The sequence below is a fragment of the Xenopus tropicalis genome, chromosome 3 (genome assembly GCF_000004195.4).
Source record: "Xenopus tropicalis strain Nigerian chromosome 3, UCB_Xtro_10.0, whole genome shotgun sequence".
Lineage (NCBI taxonomy): Eukaryota > Metazoa > Chordata > Amphibia > Anura > Pipidae > Xenopus > Xenopus tropicalis.
The window spans coordinates 4,065,640-4,085,575 of record NC_030679.2 but is presented as its reverse complement, the minus strand read 5'-3'; the positions used below and the strand labels follow the sequence as shown (position 1 = coordinate 4,085,575).

The 19,936-nt window shown below is 50.3% G+C and overlaps 1 protein-coding gene across 1 annotated transcript; it reads left to right on the top strand.

Moving 5' to 3' along the window:
* Positions 1-5,543: 5,543 nt before the first annotated feature.
* arhgap8 (Rho GTPase activating protein 8) lies at positions 5,544-16,994 on the top strand (the record flags this gene model as incomplete). Its single annotated transcript, NM_001016951.2, is given in 7 exon segments — positions 5,544-5,697; positions 12,330-12,399; positions 12,513-12,644; positions 13,143-13,230; positions 13,564-13,696; positions 16,594-16,613; positions 16,616-16,994. Coding segments are annotated over 6 exon segments (612 nt in total), but the record flags the coding sequence as incomplete, so codon positions are not given.
* Positions 16,995-19,936: the final 2,942 nt, after the last annotated feature.

Here is a 19,936-nt window from a genome sequence, read left to right as displayed (position 1 = left end):
CTGTACTAAGCACAATTCAGCAGGAACAGCCCCCTAAGTTTGCCCATAGCCTGTACAGAGAGACCATAAAACTATGGCACATAGGGATTCCCCTGTACTAAGCACAATTCAGCAGGAACAGCCCCCTAAGTTTGCCCATAGCCTGTACAGAGAGACCATAAAACTATGGCACATAGGGATTCCCCTGTACTAAGCACAATTCAGCAGGAACAGCCCCCTAAGTTTGCCCATAGGCTGTACAGAGAGATACCATAAAACTATGGCACATAGGGATTCCCCTGTACTAAGCACAATTCAGCAGGAACAGCCCCCTAAGTTTGCCCATAGCCTGTACAGAGAGACCATAAAACTATGGCACATAGGGATTCCCCTGTACTAAGCACAATTCAGCAGGAACAGCCCCCTAAGTTTGCCCATAGCCTGTACAGAGAGACCATAAAACTATGGCACATAGGGATTCCCCTGTACTAAGCACAATTCAGCAGGAACAGCCCCCTAAGTTTGCCCATAGCCTGTAGAGAGAGATACCATAAAACTATGGCACATAGGGATTCCCCTGTACTAAGCACAATTCAGCAGGAACAGCCCCCTAAGTTTGCTCATAGCCTGTACAGAGAGATACCATAAAACTATGGCACATAGGGATTCCCCTGTACTAAGCACAATTCAGCAGGAACAGCCCCCTAAGTTTGCCCATAGCCTGTACAGAGAGATACCATAAAACTATGGCACATAGGGATTCCCCTGTACTAAGCACAATTCAGCAGGAACAGCCCCCTAAGTTTGCCCATAGCCTGTACAGAGAGACCATAAAACTATGGCACATAGGGATTCCCCTGTACTAAGCACAATTCAGCAGGAACAGCCCCCTAAGTTTGCCCATAGCCTGTACAGAGAGACCATAAAACTATGGCAGCATAAAATACAGTGAGGGACAATGATTTCCGACACCCCGGACCCCGTTACCCTTCCAAAAAGCAGGTTTCCTGGATCTGGAGAAGATTTCTGTATTTTAGAGATGGAAACAACTTCAGAAATCGTTTGTATCTGTAAACATGCTCACGTGCCCCACCTAGTGACAGAGCTGAGAATGGCACCCAAGCAGGAGAAACCCTGTTGCGCTTATGCGACTTGGGCCGTAAACAGTCATTTAGAAATACAAAGTACCCTGTACCTTTTAAACAATGAGGTTGTCATTTGCTGCAGTGCTGTAAATCAGTTTTATTCAGAGATGGAAGCTCAGCGAGTCAGTTACAAATGCAAAATTAGGGCAGCTGTTGTACTACATTTCCCAGCATCCTCTACTGAGCAGATAGGGCAAGGTGGCCCCGGTAATAGGAGACTGTAACAGAGTGATTGGTGCACTAATAACTGGGGCCCTGTGTTTACTGATAGTAGCCCTACTCAATACATTGTGTTCTTAGGGTCAACTGATACTATAATACTATGAGTAATGATTTACCCATTAAACCATATCCCCCCCCCCCCCACATACCAACGTCCTGACATAAGGGTAAGGGTTACTCACAGGTTATATTAACCCTTATACTCCCTCTGGGAAGGGACTGGGGCTGTGGGATAGCAGGTATAGTAGGGAGAGATGGTGCCTATAGTAGCAGTGGGATAATAGCCTCTGGGAAGGGACTGGGGCTGTGGGATAGCAGGTATAGTAGGGAGAGATGGTGCCTATAGTAACAGTGGGGGGATAATAGCCTCTGGGAAGGGACTGGGGCTGTGGGATAGCAGGTATAGTAGGGAGAGATGGTGCCTATAGTAGCAGTGGGGGGATAATAGCCTCTGGGAAGGGACTGGGGCTGTGGGATAGCAGGTATAGTAGGGAGAGATGGTGCCTATAGTAACAGTGGGGGGATAATAGCCTCTGGGAAGGGACTGGGGCTGTGGGATAGCAGGTATAGTAGGGAGAGATGGTGCCTATAGTAGCAGTGGGGGGGATAATAGCCTCTGGGAAGGGACTGGGGCTGTGGGATAGCAGGTATAGTAGGGAGAGATGGTGCCTATAGTAGCAGTGGGGGGATAATAGCCTCTGGGAAGGGACTGGGGCTGTGGGATAGCAGGTATAGTAGGGAGAGATGGTGCCTATAGTAGCAGTGGGGGGATAATAGCCTCTGGGAAGGGACTGGGGCTGTGGGATAGCAGGTATAGTAGGGAGAGATGGTGCCTATAGTAGTGGGGGGATAATAGCCTCTGGGAAGGGACTGGGGCTGTGGGATAGCAGGTATAGTAGGGAGAGATGGTGCCTATAGTAGTGGGGGGATAATAGCCTCTGGGAAGGGACTGGGGCTGTGGGATAGCAGGTATAGTAGGGAGAGATGGTGCCTATAGTAGCAGTGGGGGGATAATAGCCTCTGGGAAGGGACTGGGGCTGTGGGATAGCAGGTATAGTAGGGAGAGATGGTGCCTATAGTAGTAATTAGTAGCTGTAACCCCCAAACATTCCTCTTTCTATAAGTTCAGTTACAATGTATCTGCCTTTTTGCCAATAGGTGGCGCCATTACTCAACATGTATTCCCTGTTGCAAATGAAAATCAATAATCTTCTGTCTGCATTTAATCAGGCATGTACCTAATCGGGGTGCAGAGAACAAGCCCCTATATAAAGGGGAATGTTGGGGGGATACACCTAATGTGGGGGGCACAGTACATTTCCCATAAGCCCCTATATAAAGGGGAATGTTGGGGGGATACACCTAATGTGGGGGACACAGTACATTTCCCATAAGCCCCTATATAAAGGGGAATGTTGGGGGGATACACCTAATGTGGGGGACACAGTACATTTCCCATAAGCCCCTATATAAAGGGGAATGTTGGGGGGATACACCTAATGTGGGCGGCACAGTACATTTCCCATAAGCCCCTATATAAAGGGGAATGTTGGGGGGATACACCTAATGTGGGGGGCACAGTACATTTCCCATAAGTCCCTATATAAAGGGGAATGTTGGGGGGGTTACACCTAATGTGGGGGGCACAGTGCATTTCCCATAAGCCCCTATATAAAGGGGAATGTTGGGGGGATACACCTAATGTGGGGGGGCACAGTACATTTCCCATAAGTCCCTATATAAAGGGGAATGTTGGGGGGGATACACCTAATGTGGGGGGCACAGTACATTTCCCATAAGCCCCTATATAAAGGGGAATGTTGGGGGGGATACACCTAATGTGGGGGGCACAGTGCATTTCCCATAAGCCCCTATATAAAGGGGAATGTTGGGGGGATACACCTAATGTGGGGGGCGCAGTACATTTCCCATAAGTCCCTATATAAAGGGGAATGTTGGGGGGATACACCTAATGTGGGGGGTACAGTACATTTCCCATAAGCCCCTATATAAAGGGGAATGTTGGGGGGATACACCTAATGTGGGGGGCACAGTACATTTCCCATAAGCCCCTATATAAAGGGGAATGTTGGGGGGATACACCTAATGTGGGGGACACAGTACATTTCCCATAAGCCCCTATATAAAGGGGAATGTTGGGGGATACACCTAATGTGGGGGACACAGTGCATTTCCCATAAGCCCCTATATAAAGGGGAATGTTGGGGGGATACACCTAATGTGGGGGGCACAGTGCATTTCCCATAAGCCCCTATATAAAGGGGAATGTTGGGGGGATACACCTAATGTGGGGGGCACAGTACATTTCCCATAAGTCCCTATATAAAGGGGAATGTTGGGGGGATACACCTAATGTGGGGGGCGCAGTACATTTCCCATAAGTCCCTATATAAAGGGGAATGTTGGGGGGATACACCTAATGTGGGGGGCACAGTGCATTTCCCATAAGTCCCTATATAAAGGGGAATGTTGGGGGGATACACCTAATGTGGGGGGCACAGTACATTTCCCATAAGCCCCTATATAAAGGGGAATGTTGGGGGGATACACCTAATGTGGGGGGCACAGTGCATTTCCCATAAGCCCCTATATAAAGGGGAATGTTGGGGGGATACACCTAATGTGGGGGGCACAGTACATTTCCCATAAGTCCCTATATAAAGGGGAATGTTGGGGGGATACAGCTAATGTGGGGGGCACAGTACATTTCCCATAAGCCCCTATATAAAGGGGAATGTTGGGGGGATACACCTAATGTGGGGGGCACAGTACATTTCCCATAAGCCCCTATATAAAGGGGAATGTTGGGGGGGATACACCTAATGTGGGGGGGCACAGTACATTTCCCATAAGTCCCCATATATAGGGGAATGTTGGGGGGGATACACCTAATGTGGGGGGCACAGTACATTTCCCATAAGCCTCTATATAAAGGGGAATGTTGGGGGGATACACCTAATGTGGGGGGCACAGTACATTTCCCATAAGCCCCTATATAAAGGGGAATGTTGGGGGGGTACACCTAATGTGGGGGGCACAGTTCATTTCCCATAAGCCCCTATATAAAGGGGAATGTTGGGGGGATACACCTAATGTGGGGGACACAGTGCATTTCCCATAAGCCCCTATATAAAGGGGAATGTTGGGGGGGATACACCTAATGTGGGGGGCACAGTGCATTTCCCATAAGCCCCTATATAAAGGGGAATGTTGGGGGGATACACCTAATGTGGGGGGCGCAGTACATTTCCCATAAGCCCCTATATAAAGGGGAATGTTGGGGGGATACACCTAATGTGGGGGGCACAGTACATTTCCCATAAGCCCCTATATAAAGGGGAATGTTGGGGGGGATACACCTAATGTGGGGGGCACAGTACATTTCCCATAAGCCCCTATATAAAGGGGAATGTTGGGGGGATACACCTAATGTGGGGGGCACAGTACATTTCCCATAAGCCCCTATATAAAGGGGAATGTTGGGGGGATACACCTAATGTGGGGGACACAGTACATTTCCCATAAGCCCCTATATAAAGGGGAATGTTGGGGGGGATACACCTAATGTGGGGGGCGCAGTACATTTCCCATAAGCCCCTATATAAAGGGGAATGTTGGGGGGATACACCTAATGTGGGGGGCACAGTACATTTCCCATAAGCCCCTATATAAAGGGGAATGTTGGGGGGATACACCTAATGTGGGGGACACAGTACATTTCCCATAAGCCCCTATATAAAGGGGAATGTTGGGGGGGATACACCTAATGTGGGGGGCACAGTACATTTCCCATAAGCCCCTATATAAAGGGGAATGTTGGGGGGATACACCTAATGTGGGGGGCGCAGTACATTTCCCATAAGCCCCTATATAAAGGGGAATGTTGGGGGGATACACCTAATGTGGGGGGACACAGTACATTTCCCATAAGCCCCTATATAAAGGGGAATGTTGGGGGGATAGGTAAGTGGGTGGGGCTATAGAGATTTTGGTACAGCCCGGGACAGTGCATGTTTGACTCAGGGCGGGGGGGGGGGGGGGACACAGAGAATACAAATCCCTCCCTCTCAGCACACTTACCCACAGGCCTGGGAGGGGCAGTTGCTGAGGGGGTGGAATTTTTCTTTCATTAACATTAAGGAAGTCGCTGCTTGTGTCCTGCCCTCCCTCCCTGGGAAATACTTACCCCCCACCCTGTCCGTCAGCTCCAAGGCCGGGGGCAGGTAAACACTCACCTGGGCGCCCGGAGAGACTCACTGAGCTCTGAGACTCACCTGAGAGACACAGGGAAAGTCACCGTGTGGGTTTGGGGCTGAGAGTCGGCACTCAGGTAAGTGCACTGAGTCTGGGGCTGTAACTGTGGGACAGTGTGTATAGTAAGGCAAGATGGTGCCAGGGGGAGGGGCTGTAACTGTGGGACAGTGTGTATAGTAAGGCAAGATGGTGCCAGGGGGAGGGGCTGTAACTGTGGGACAGTGTGTATAGTAAGGCAAGATGGTGCCAGGGGGAGGGACTGTAACTGTGGGACAGTGTGTATAGTAAGGCAAGATGGTGCCAGGGGGAGGGGCTGTAACTGTGGGACAGTGGTGTATAGTAAGGCAAGATGGTGCCAGGGGGAGGGGCTGTAACTGTGGGACAGTGTGTATAGTAAGGCAAGATGGTGCCAGGGGGAGGGGCTGTAACTGTGGGACAGTGTGTATAGTAAGGCAAGATGGTGCCAGGGGGGGGCTGTAACTGTGGGACAGTGTGTATAGTAAGTCAAGATGGTGCCAGGGGGAGGGGTGTAACTGTGGGACAGTGTGTATAGTAAGGCAAGATGGTGCCAGGGGGGGGCTGTAACTGTGGGACAGTGTGTATAGTAAGGCAAGATGGTGCCAGGGGGAGGGGCTGTAACTGTGGGACAGTGTGTATAGTAAGGCAAGATGGTGCCAGGGGGGGGCTGTAACTGTGGGACAGTGTGTATAGTAAGTCAAGATGGTGCCAGGGGGAGGGGTGTAACTGTGGGACAGTGTGTATAGTAAGGCAAGATGGTGCCAGGGGGGGGGCTGTAACTGTGGGACAGTGTGTATAGTAAGGCAAGATGGTGCCAGGGGGAGGGGCTGTAACTGTGGGACAGTGTGTATAGTAAGGCAAGATGGTGCCAGGGGAAGGGGCTGTAACTGTGGGACAGTGTGTATAGTAAGGCAAGATGGTGCCAGGGGGAAGGGGCTGTAACTGTGGGACAGTGTGTATAGTAAGGCAAGATGGTGCCAGGGGAAGGGGCTGTAACTGTGGGGACAGTGTGTATAGTAAGGCAAGATGGTGCCAGGGGGGGGCTGTAACTGTGGGGAGAGTGTGTATAGTAAGGCAAGATGGTGCCAGGGGGGGGGGCTGTAACTGTGGGACAGTGTGTATAGTAAGGCAAGATGGTGCCAGGGGGGGGCTGTAACTGTGGGACAGTGTGTATAGTAAGGCAAGATGGTGCCAGGGGGGGGCTGTAACTGTGGGAGAGTGTGTATAGTAAGGCAAGATGGTGCCAGGGGGGGGCTGTAACTGTGGGAGAGTGTGTATAGTAAGGCAAGATGGTGCCGGGGGGGGGGCTGTAACTGTGGGACAGTGTGTATAGTAAGGCAAGATGGTGCCAGGGGGGGCTGTAACTGTGGGAGAGTGTGTATAGTAAGGCAAGATGGTGCCAGGGGGGGGGCTGTAACTGTGGGACAGTGTGTATAGTAAGGCAAGATGGTGCCAGGGGGGGGCTGTAACTGTGGGACAGTGTGTATAGTAAGACAAGATGGTGCCAGGGGAAGGGGCTGTAACTGTGGGACAGTGTGTATAGTAAGACAAGATGGTGCCAGGGGGGGGGGGGGCTGTAACTGTGGGACAGTGTGTATAGTAAGACAAGATGGTGCCAGGGGGGGGGCTGTAACTGTGGGACAGTGTGTATAGTAAGACAAGATGGTGCCAGGGGGGGGGGCTGTAACTGTGGGACAGTGTGTATAGTAAGGCAAGATGGTGCCAGGGGGAGGGGCTGTAAACTGTGGGACAGTGTGTATAGTAAGGCAAGATGGTGCCAGGGGGGGGGCTGTAACTGTGGGACAGTGTGTATAGTAAGGCAAGATGGTGCAGGGGGAGGGGCTGTAACTGTGGGACAGTGTGTATAGTAAGGCAAGATGGTGCCAGGGGGGGGGCTGTAACTGTGGGACAGTGTGTATAGTAAGGCAAGATGGTGGGGGGGGGCTGTAACTGTGGGACAGTGTGTATAGTAAGGCAAGATGGTGCCAGGGGGGGGCTGTAACTGTGGGAGAGTGTGTATAGTAAGGCAAGATGGTGCCAGGGGGGGGCTGTAACTGTGGGAGAGTGTGTATAGTAAGGCAAGATGGTGCCAGGGGGGGGGCTGTAACTGTGGGACAGTGTGTATAGTAAGGCAAGATGGTGCCAGGGGGGGGCTGTAACTGTGGGAGAGTGTGTATAGTAAGGCAAGATGGTGCCAGGGGGGGGGCTGTAACTGTGGGACAGTGTGTATAGTAAGGCAAGATGGTGCCAGGGGGGGGCTGTAACTGTGGGACAGTGTGTATAGTAAGCAAGATGGTGCCAGGGGGGGCTGTAACTGTGGGACAGTGTGTATAGTAAGGCAAGATGGTGCCAGGGGGGGGGCTGTAACTGTGGGACAGTGTGTATAGTAAGGCAAGATGGTGCCAGGGGAGGGGCTGTAACTGTGGGACAGTGTGTATAGTTAAGCAAGATGGTGCCAGGGGGAGGGGCTGTAACTGTGGGACAGTGTGTATAGTAAGGCAAGATGGTGCCAGGGGGAGGGGCTGTAACTGTGGGACAGTGTGTATAGTAAGGCAAGATGGTGCCAGGGGGAGGGGCTGTAACTGTGGGACAGTGTGTATAGTAAGGCAAGATGGTGCCAGGGGGAGGGGGGGCTGTAACTGTGGACAGTGTGTATAGTAAGGCAAGATGGTGCCAGGGGGAGGGGCTCGTAACTGTGGGACAGTGTGTATAGTAAGGCAAGATGGTGCAGGGGGAGGGGGCTGTAACTGTGGGACAGTGTGTATAGTAAGCAAGATGGTGCCAGGGGGAGGGGCTGTAACTGTGGGGACAGTGTGTATAGTAAGGCAAGATGGTGCCCAGGGGGAGGGGCTGTAACTGTGGGACAGTGTGTATAGTAAGGCAAGATGGTGCCAGGGGGGAGGGGCCTGTAACTGGGGACAGTGTGTATAGTAAGGCAAGATGGTGCCAGGGGGAGGGGCTGTAACTGTGGGACAGTGTGTATAGTAAGGCAAGATGGTGCCAGGGGGAGGGGCTGTAACTGTGGGACAGTGTGTATAGTAAGGCAAGATGGTGCCAGGGGAGGGGGCTGTAACTGTGGGACAGTGTGTATAGTAAGGCAAGATGGTGCCAGGGGGAGGGGCTGTAACTGTGGGACAGTGTGTATAGTAAGGCAAGATGGTGCCAGGGGGGGGGGCTGTAACTGTGGGACAGTGTGTATAGTAAGGCAAGATGGTGCCAGGGGGAGGGGCTGTAACAGTCAGAGTGGGTATATAGTAGGGGTAGAATAGGATGAGGGAGGGGGGGCTGTAAGTGAGTGGATGAGCCAGTCGCAGTACCACTTCTCACAGTTACCCCTGGGGCTGTAACAGCGCCACCCGCTGGTTTGTGCTGCAGATAAAGGTTCGGGGACTGAAATAAAACCCATTTCCTTTGGATCAGAATATTCCCTCCCCTACATCTTCCTAATGTTCCTCCTTCATCCAAACCCTAAAATCCCAGATTCTTCCTCATTAATGGCCCCGCCCCCTTCCCAGTGGAATTCAGCCTATAGATAGAGATCTTACATGGCAGGGTGGGCCGGTTCTGCAGGTTCTGCCCTATCGACCCCCATCCCACCCAGGGGCAGAGAAAGGGTTAAAGAGCGGTTATTCTGGAAGGTCCACAGGGCACGTTGTAACCATGGCATCAAAGATGCAGAGTGGGAGGGACTTCCTGGCAGGGCAGAATTAGCATGCATACTGGCATAGCCAATCACAAGGCTGTATAATCCATCAATAACGAATACCTGTAGCCCCCCCCGTTTCTACACCCCAATCTGTTTGTTAGCAGCTATCGGGGATCGTGCACCTTGTGACTCCTCATTTCTCTAACGACTTTCTCTCTTTAATTGAACGGAATGTTAGTTCCCCCTCTCCCTATGTTGGTATGATCCAGAACACTACACCATAGGGAGAGACCTATAAGTAAGGGCAAGTATACACACATACAGACTTTACTCACTAACTAGAAAATGCAGTGGAAAAACAGGGGATCTTTGACCAATATAAAAGGGCTATAACCCTTTGGAGGGGGATTGGTTACTACAACTCCCAGCATCCCCTGCGACAGGAGAGCAAATAGCCCCCAATAAAGATTAAATGAGACCCCCGGGACCCCCCCCCCGTAGCTCTGGCTTAATAAAATCAATAGCAGGTGAAAGGGTTTGTTTTCTGGAACGTTATGAATTCATTACTGGCCCAGGGCCACGGGGGGAAACTGTCAGCCCACGTTCTGCCATCCTGAAGGTCAGCACCTTGGCCGCCCAATATAATAATAAGCCCCGTGATTGTGTCTGTGCCTGATGTGAATGAGCCCCGCTCTGACGGCTTTAAACTGCCCGAGACCAGTCAGCAAAAATTCTGTCTGACCATTACTGGCGGGAGGGGCCAAAACCAAAATATAAAAACTCCGCTTGGGGTAATAAATAACAGGAACGGGGCAAAATAATGGAAATAACGGAAACGCTGACAGGGAGCTGAGTCGATTGCTGCACTTGCAAAGGCCAATCCCCCAAATCATCTAATGAGATAGGGGGGGGTTTGGGGTGAGTGCTTATTTGTGCCCTGGGTACCCCTGGAACTATAGCAGGGTGACTGTTACCCCAATGTTTCTATATATCTGTAACCTTGTTATGGGCTAAGGGGGTCCAGCCTGAAGGCCAGTTAGGGGGGGATTTGGGGTGAGTGCTTATTTGTGCCCTGGGTACCCCTGGAACTATAGCGGGGTGACTGTTACCCCAATGTTTCTATATATCTGTAACCTTGTTATGGGCTAAGGGGGCCCAGCCTGAAGGCCAGTTAGGGGGGGATTTGGGGTGAGTGCTTATTTGTGCCCTGGGTACCCCTGGAACTATAGCGGGTGACTGTTACCCCAATGTTTCTATATATCTGTAACCTTGTTATGGGCTAAGGGGGCCCAGCCTGAAGACCAGTTAGGGGGGGATTTGGGGGTGAGTGCTTATTTGTGCCCTGGGTACCCCTGGAACTATAGCAGGGTGACTGTTACCCCAATGTTTCTATATATCTGTAACCTTGTTATGGGCTAAGGGGGCCCAGCCTGAAGGCCAGTTAGGGGGGGATTTGGGGTGAGTGCTTATTTGTGCCCTGGGTACCCCTGGAACTATAGGCGGGGTGACTGTTTACCCCAATGTTTCTATATATCTGTAACCTTGTTATGGGCTAAGGGGGCCCAGCCTGAAGGCCAGTTAGGGGGGGATTTGGGGGTGAGTGCTTATTGGTGCCCTGGGTACCCCTGGAACTATAGCGGGGTGACTGTTACCCCAATGTTTCTATATATCTGTAACCTTGTTATGGGCTAAGGGGGCCCAGCCTGAAGGCCAGTTAGGGGGGGATTTGGGGTGAGTGCTTATTTGTGCCCTGGGTACCCCTGGAACTATAGCGGGGTGACTGTTACCCCCAATGTTTCTATATATCTGTAACCTTGTTATGGGCTAAGGGGGCCCAGCCTGAAGGCCAGTTAGGGGGGGATTTGGGGGTGAGTGCTTATTTGTGCCCTGGGTACCCCTGGAACTATAGCGGGGTGACTGTTACCCCAATGTTTCTATATATCTGTAACCTTGTTATGGGCTAAGGGGCCCAGCCTGAAGGCCAGTTAGGGGGGGATTTGGGGTGAGTGCTTATTTGTGCCCTGGGTACCCCTGGAACTATAGCGGGGTGACTGTTACCCCAATGTTTCTATATATCTGTAACCTTGTTATGGGCTAAGGGGGCCCAGCCTGAAGGCCAGTTAGGGGGATTTGGGGTGAGTGCTTATTTGTGCCCTGGGTACCCCTGGAACTATAGCGGGGTGACTGTTACCCCATGTTTCTATATATCTGTAACCTTGTTATGGGCTAAGGGGGCCAGCCTGAAGGCCAGTTAGGGGGGGATTTGGGGTGAGTGCTTATTTGTGCCCTGGGTACCCCTGGAACTATAGCGGGGTGACTGTTACCCCCAATGTTTCTATATATCTGTAACCTTGTTATGGGCTAAGGGGGCCCTGCCTGAAGGCCAGTTAGGGGGGGATTTGGGGTGAGTGCTTATTTGTGCCCTGGGTACCCCTGGAACTATAGCGGGGTGACTGTTACCCCAATATTTCTCTATATCTGTAACCTTGTTATGGGCTAAGGGGGCCCTGCCTGAAGGCCAGTTAGGGGGGGATTTGGGGTGAGTGCTTATTTGGGGGTGGGTGTTGGGGAGACTGGATGTTTATGATGATACTGAGCTCTCAGTGGGGGGGGGGAAGCTGGGGAGACAGTAATTAGACCCAAGCAGGATCCCTTTGTCCAGTAACTTGTCAGTTTAATTTAATTAAAACTGTTAACGACCTCTAACAAAACGCTGGCGCTGGTGTTGGATGAGACTATTTAATCGGGGGGGGGGGGGGTGTAAGTGTTAATTCCAATGCACATTAATGAGCTGCACGTTTGCCAGAGAATAAACGACCCTCATTTGCTCTGTATTATTAATTAGCAACTCGTTATTTGCCGGCGGAACAAATTCAGGATCTTTAAGCCTGGCGGTTGCCCAGCTGATTCCATAAGAGTCCCGTGATTGGTGGAGTGCGGAAAGGAGGGGGTTGGGGGGTAATCATTAGAAATGCAAGAGGGTTTAGTTCCCCTTTAGTTTTAGTGCTAAAATGACAAAACAATGTTTCTTTTTTGCTTCCAAGGATCGACTTCTCTCCGTATTTATCCCGTCGGGAATGGACTCTGTCGACTTTGAAAAGTTAGCGGAGATTGGTGGGTAACACTGGGAATCTGTGCTACAAGGCTAGTGGGCTAGTAGAAGAGACCAATTGCATGGTGGCAGTGAGACCTGACAGTCACTTACGTGTCTTCTATCCTTGTTCTAGAGCTGCAGAAGGATGAGGAGGATCTAGAATATCTGGGACCTCCTGTGGTGTCCGGGGGAAGAAAACCCAGCGATGTCTGTATTGGGCACCCCTACTATGATATCGCCCGACATGGGATCCTCCACGTAGTTGGTACGTCAGCCTCATCCACTTCTACTGTAGGGAAACACTATGGCACCCCCTACCCATATGTATAAATACAAATATACAGAGAAGGAATGTTCTGGGCACACAATAAGCTGTACCCCCATACTGTACTGTCTAAGGGAAACACTATGGCACCCCCTACCCATATGTATAAATACAAATATACAGAGAAGGAATGTTCTGGGCACACAATAAGCTGTACCCCCATACTGTACTGTCTAAGGGAAACACTATGGCACCCCCTACCCATATGTATAAATACAAATATACAGAGAAGGAATGTTCTGGGCACACAATAAGCTGTACCCCCATACTGTACTGTCTAAGGGAAACACTATGGCACCCCCTACCCATATGTATAAATACAAATATACAGAGAGGGAATGTTCTGGGCACACAATAAGCTGTACCCCCATACTGTACTGTCCAAGGACGCAGGGATAGGGTATCAGTAAATAACCCCTTTTCCTTTCTACCCCGCAGGGGACGATAACTCCGGGAGGAAAGTGATCACGTTCAGCTGCTGCCGGCTCCCCCCGTGCCACGAGATCGATCACGTCCGACTGCTCCAGTGCGTCCCTTTATCACCTGGGGGGGGGGTAAACCCAGCGCCCAGATAGATTCTGCCATTGTCCGACTTTGCCTTTAGCCCTTGGCAAACCGCAATCAAAACTTTCCCCTGTTATTAGTGAGATTAAAGGGGAAGTAAACCTCATTCATAGCAATCGTGTCAGTATAAAAAAGCAGGGCGCCTTTGGGTCTATCAATCCTCATTGATTATCTATTAACGCTGCTACCACGTTATATTTACCCCCCCAGTCATCACATGACATATCCCCCTTATTACCCACAATGCATTCCCTAAATCCCCATTAATTCGGTGTTCTTGGCGACTTTGCGGCAGGTACATGAAACACACGTTGGATCAGTACGTCGAGAACGATTACACCCTCGTCTACTTCCACTACGGCCTCAACAGTCGCAACAAGCCGTCTCTCGGCTGGTTACAGAGCGCCTACAAGGAATTCGACAGAAAGTAGGTGGCGAGAGCGCCCAAACGAGAGATTCCCATCCGCATACCCTTATTCTCTATGAAAAACTGCCTTTTCCTTGCTTAAGATAAGCACAGCAGCTGGGTCTCGCTTAACCGCAGTCTCCTGCAGTCACATTCAGACGTTAAAGGGGCGGTTCACCTTTAAATTAACCTTAAGTATGCCATAGACATTGCTATTCCAAGACAATTTCATTTCAACATTTTGTCCAGCGGCTGTCCAGTTTGGAATCTCAACAGCTAACTGGTTGCTAGGGTCTCGTTTACCTTAGCAACCAGGCAGTGGTTTGAACGAGAGAGGGGAATATGAATAGGGATGGGATTAAATATAAAGTCACAGCAACTTTCAAATTGTGAGCTCGCGGTTTCTCGGTTGCCGGGGTCAGTGACCCCCCCATTTGAAAGGCAAATAATGAAGAAGAAATAATGAAGACCAATTGCAAAGTTGCTAGGAATAGGACATTCTATAATGTACTTACCCTCATATGTAATAAAAGGGACTGCGTTTGCCCAGGAGCAGTAACCCATAGCAACCAATGAGATGCTTGCTTTTCAACAGGTGAGCAGTAAATGGTACCTGCTGATTGGTTGCTATGGGTAACTGCACCTTCATGACTTTTACTACATAAACCCATAAACATTAACTCAAAGGTAAAAACCCCTTTAAAGGGGTGATTGACTTTTTAGTATGTTATACAATGGCCAATTCTGAGCAACTTTTCAATTGGTCTTCATTATTTATTTGTTATAGTTTTTTTTTATAGTTATTTGCCTTCTTCTTCTGATTTCCCCTTTAAGGAGCTATTTTTCCAGTACAATTTATAACCCCCGGCAGCTGCACAATATGAAAGGATTTCCCCCCCTTCGGAGCGGAGGGACCGGTTCTGAGGAGCCCGTAACTGGGCTCTTTGCTTTGTAGCGACGTTACCTGAAAAGGTCCCTGTAATTTGGCTCTTGGGGGGGGCGCAGAGCTGGGATGTCGGGGCCTTCAAAGCGACAGTAATGGGAACATCACACGCGAGGCTTTACTTTCCCTTTTTGTTATTTGTCGCCTATTATTTTGTTCCAACTGCAGAAATGCACTTTGTCCCCTCAAGTTCCGATCCCCATGTCCCTCTCTGTCATCTCCCTGCCCCCCCCCCACTGTCTGCCCTCCCCCCCATCCTCCCTCCTCTCCCCCCATTTGTCTCTCTACTCCCCGAACCCCCTTTCCCTTCCCCTCTCTCCTTCTGTCTCTCATCCCCTCTCCTTTCCTTTTCTATTCCCCCCCCCAACTGTTTGGCCTTACTCCCCCCCATCCTCCCTCTTCTCCCCCCTTCTATATTTCCCCTCTCCCCCCATTTGTCTCTCTACTCCCCGAACCCCCTTTCCCTTCCCCTCTCTCCTTCTGTCTCTCATCCCCTCTCCTTTCCTTTTCTATTCCCCCCCCCCCAACTGTTTGGCCTTACTCCCCCCCATCCTCCCTCTTCTCCCCCCTTCTATATTTCCCCTCTCCCCCATTTGTCTCTCTACTCCCCGAACCCCCTTTCCCTTCCCCTCTCCCCCCATTTGTCTCTCTACTCCCCGAACCCCCTTTCCCTTCCCCTCTCTCCTTCTGTCTCTCATCCCCCCTCCTTTCCTTTTCTATTCCCCCCCCCCCCAACTGTTTGGCCTTACTCCCCCCATCCCCCTCTTCTCCCCCCTTCCATATTTCCCCTCTCCCCATTTGTCTCTCTACTCCCCGAACCCCCCTTTCCCTTCCCCTCTCTCCTTCTGTCTCTCATCCCCTCTCCTTTCCTTTTCTATTCCCCCCCCCCCCAACTGTTTGGGCCTTACTCCCCCCCCCATCCTCCCTCTTCTCCCCCCTTCTATATTTCCCCTCTCCCCCCATTTGTCTCTCCCGAACCCCCTTTCCCTTCCCCTCTCTCCTTCTGTCTCTCATCCCCTCTCCTTTCCTTTTCTATTCCCCCCCCCAACTGTTTGGCCTTACTCCCCCCCATCCTCCCTCTTCTCCCCCTTCTATATTTCCCCTCTCCCCCCATTTGTCTCTCTACTCCCCGAACCCCTTTCCCTTCCCCTCTCTCCTTCTGTCTCTCATCCCCTCTCCTTTCCTTTTCTATTCCCCCCCCAACTGTTTGGCCTTACTCCCCCCATCCTCCCTCTTCTCCCCCCTTCTATATTCCCCTCTCCCCCCATTTGTCTCTCTACTCCCCGAACCCCCTTTCCCTTCCCCTCTCTCCTTCTGTCTCTCATCCCCTCTCCTTTCCTTTTCTATTCCCCCCCCAACTGTTTGGCCTTACTCCCCTCCATCCTCCCTCTTCTCCCCCCTTCTATATTTCCCCTCTCCCCCCATTTGTCTCTCTACTCCCCAAACCCCCTTTCCCTTCCCCTCTCTCCTTCTGTCTCTCATCCCCTCTCCTTTCCTTTTCTATTCCCCCCCCCCAACTGTTTGGCCTTACTCCCCCCCATCCCCCCTCTTCTCCCCCCTTCTATATTTCCCCTCTCCCCCCATTGTCTCTCTACTCCCCGAACCCCCTTTCCCTTCCCCTCTCTCTTCTGTCTCTCATCCCCTCTCCTTTCCTTTTCTATTCCCCCCCCCCCCCAACTGTTTGGCCTTACTCCCCCCCATCCTCCCTCTTCTCCCCCCTTCTATATTTCCCCTCTCCCCCCATTTGTCTCTCTACTTCCCGAACCCCCTTTCCCTTCCCTCTCTCCTTCTGTCTCTCATCCCCTCTCCTTCCTTTTCTATTCCCCCCCCCCCCAACTGTTTGGCCTTACTCCCCCCCATCCCCCCTCTTCTCCCCCCTTCTATATTTCCCCTCTCCCCCCATTTGTCTCTCTACTCCCCGAACCCCGTTTCCCGCCCCAGCAGGATATACCATGGGAAGACAGCAGGGGGTGCTACTGACATATAAACATTGCCCCCCCAGGTTTGCCAGCAGCACATTCACAACAAGATGACCTCGTCCAACCTGGGCTGTATATTCGGGTTGAATCTGATCTGGCAGAGGGAGCAGATCCAGTCTCTCAATGCGCTGGTTCCGGTCAATCTGTTCGCGGAGCTGCTCATCGAGTTCTACCCCCAAATCTTCAGCCCCAAATCGGTGCCGGGGGAGGTTTTACCCTGAAGAAGATTCAAAGGGGAAGAAAATTCTCGTCTGTGTCACAATTTTTTATTTTATATTCACTCACATTTTTTTTAAATAACGGCAACAAATGTTTTTATATTTTAGAGTCTGTTACAGAATTTTCTTTCTTTATTTTATGGAAATTGTAACAATAAATGTAACGTATATTTGTTTAAAGTTCAGCTGCATTATTATAAGGATAATGGGAAATATTATTAGTTATGGTAATGGGGAGGGCGGGGCATATAATGAGGGCAGGGCTTAGAATGTGACTGACCCCCACAGCTGTACAACTGGTTCATTTCATTCAGACTCCGTGCTGCTCTCTGTTACCCCCACTGGGGGGGGGGGGGGTATATGGGGGGTATATCTGTGCCTATATATTATACAGTTACATTATGTGCATATATGATATGGGGGTTACACTGTGACAGTGGGGGGGGGGGGGGGCTGGGGGAAAGATGGGGGGATATATCTGTGCCTATATATTATACAGTTACATTATGTGCATATATGATATGGGGGTTACACTGTGACAGTGGGGGGGGGGCTGGGGAAATATGGGGGTTATATCTGTGCCTATATATTATACAGTTACATTATGTGCATATATGATATGGGGGTTACACTGTGACAGTGGGGGGGGGGCTGGGGGAAAAGATGGGGGGTATATCTGTGCCTATATATTATACAGTTACATTATGTGCATATATGATATGGGGTTACACTGTGACAGTGGGGGGGGGGGCTGGGGAAAGATGGGGGTATATCTGTGCCTATATATTATACAGTTACATTATGTGCATATATGATATGGGGGTTACACTGTGACAGTGGGGGGGGGGGCTGGGGAAAGATGGGGGTATATCTGTGCATATATTATACAGTTACATTATGTGCATATATGATATGGGGTTACACTGTGACAGTGGGGGGGGGGGGGCTGGGGAAAGATGGGGGGTATATCTGTGCCTATATATTATACAGTTACATTATGTGCATATATGATATGGGGGTTACACTGTGACAGTGGGGGGGGGGGGGGGCTGGGGAAAGATGGGGGGTATATCTGTGCCTATATATTATACAGTTACATTATGTGCATATATGATATGGGGGTTACACTGTGACCAGTGGGGGGGGGGGGTGGGGAAAGATGGGGGGTATATCTGTGCCTATATATTATACAGTTACATTATGTGCATATATGATATGGGGGTTACACTGTGACAGTGGGGGGGGGGGGGGGAAAGATGGGGGGTATATCTGTGCCTATTATATTATACAGTTACATTATGTGCATATATGATATGGGGGTTACACTGTGACAGTGGGGGGGGGGCGGGGGAAAGATGGGGGGTATATCTGTGCCTATATATTATACAGTTACATTATGTGCATATATGATATGGGGGTTACACTGTGACAGTGGGGGGGGGCTGGGGAAAGATGGGGGGTATATCTGTGCCTATATATTATACAGTTACATTATGTGCATATATGATATGGGGGTTACACTGTGACAGTGGGGGGGGGGGCTGGGGGAAAGATGGGGGGGTATATCTGTGCCTATATATTATACAGTTACATTATGTGCATATATGATATGGGGGTTACACTGTGACAGTGGGGGGGGGGGGGCTGGGGGAAAGATGGGGGGTATATCTGTGCCTATATATTATACAGTTACATTATGTGCATATATGATATGGGGGTTACACTGTGACAGTGGGGGGGGGGGGCTGGGGGAAAGATGGGGGGTATATCTGTGCCTATATATTATACAGTTACATTATGTGCATATATGATATGGGGGTTACACTGTGACAGTGGGGGGGGGGGGCTGGGGGAAAGATGGGGGGTATATCTGTGCCTATATATTATACAGTTACATTATGTGCATATATGATATGGGGGTTACACTGTGACAGTGGGGGGGGGGCTGGGGGAAAGATGGGGGGTATATCTGTGCCTATATATTATACAGTTACATTATGTGCATATATGATATGGGGGTTACACTGTGACAGTGGGGGGGGGCGGGAAAGATGGGGGTATATCTGTGCCTATATATTATACAGTTACATTATGTGCATATATGATATGGGGGTTACACTGTGGACATGGGGGGGGGCTGGGGGAAAGAATGGGGGGTATATCTGTGCCTAATATATTATACAGTTACATTATGTGCATATATGATATGGGGGTTACACTGTGACAGTGGGGGGGGGGGGAAAGATGGGGGGTATATCTGTGCCTATATATTATACAGTTACATTATGTGCATATATGATATGGGGGTTACACTGTGACAGTGGGGGGGGGGGGGAAAGATGGGGGGTATATCTGTGCCTATATATTATACAGTTACATTATGTGCATATTATGATATGGGGGTTACACTGTGACAGTGGGGGGGGGGGGGGGGAAAGATGGGGGGTATATCTGTGCCTATATATTATACAGTTACATTATGTGCATATATGATATGGGGGTTACACTGTGACAGTGGGGGGGGGGGCTGGGGGAAAGATGGGGGGTATATCTGTGCCTATATATTATACAGTTACATTATGTGCATATATGATATGGGGGTTACACTGTGACAGTGGGGGGGGGGGGGGGGAAAGATGGGGGGTATATCTGTGCCTATATATTATACAGTTACATTATGTGCATATATGATATGGGGGGTTACACTGTGACAGTGGGGGGGGGGGGGCTGGGGGAAAGATGGGGGGGTATATCTGTGCCTATATATTATACAGTTACATTATGTGCATATATGATATGGGGGTTACACTGTGACAGTGGGGGGGGGGGCTGGGGGAAAGATGGGGGGTATATCTGTGCCTATATATTATACAGTTACATTTATGTGCATATATGATATGGGGGTTACACTGTGACAGTGGGGGGGGGAAAGATGGGGGGTATATCTGTGCCTATATATTATACAGTTACATTATGTGCATATATGATATGGGGGTTACACTGTGACAGTGGAGGGGGGGCTGGGGGAAAGATGGGGGTATATCTGTGCCTATATATTATACAGTTACATTATGTGCATATATGATATGGGGGTTACACTGTGACAGTGGGGGGGGGGGCTG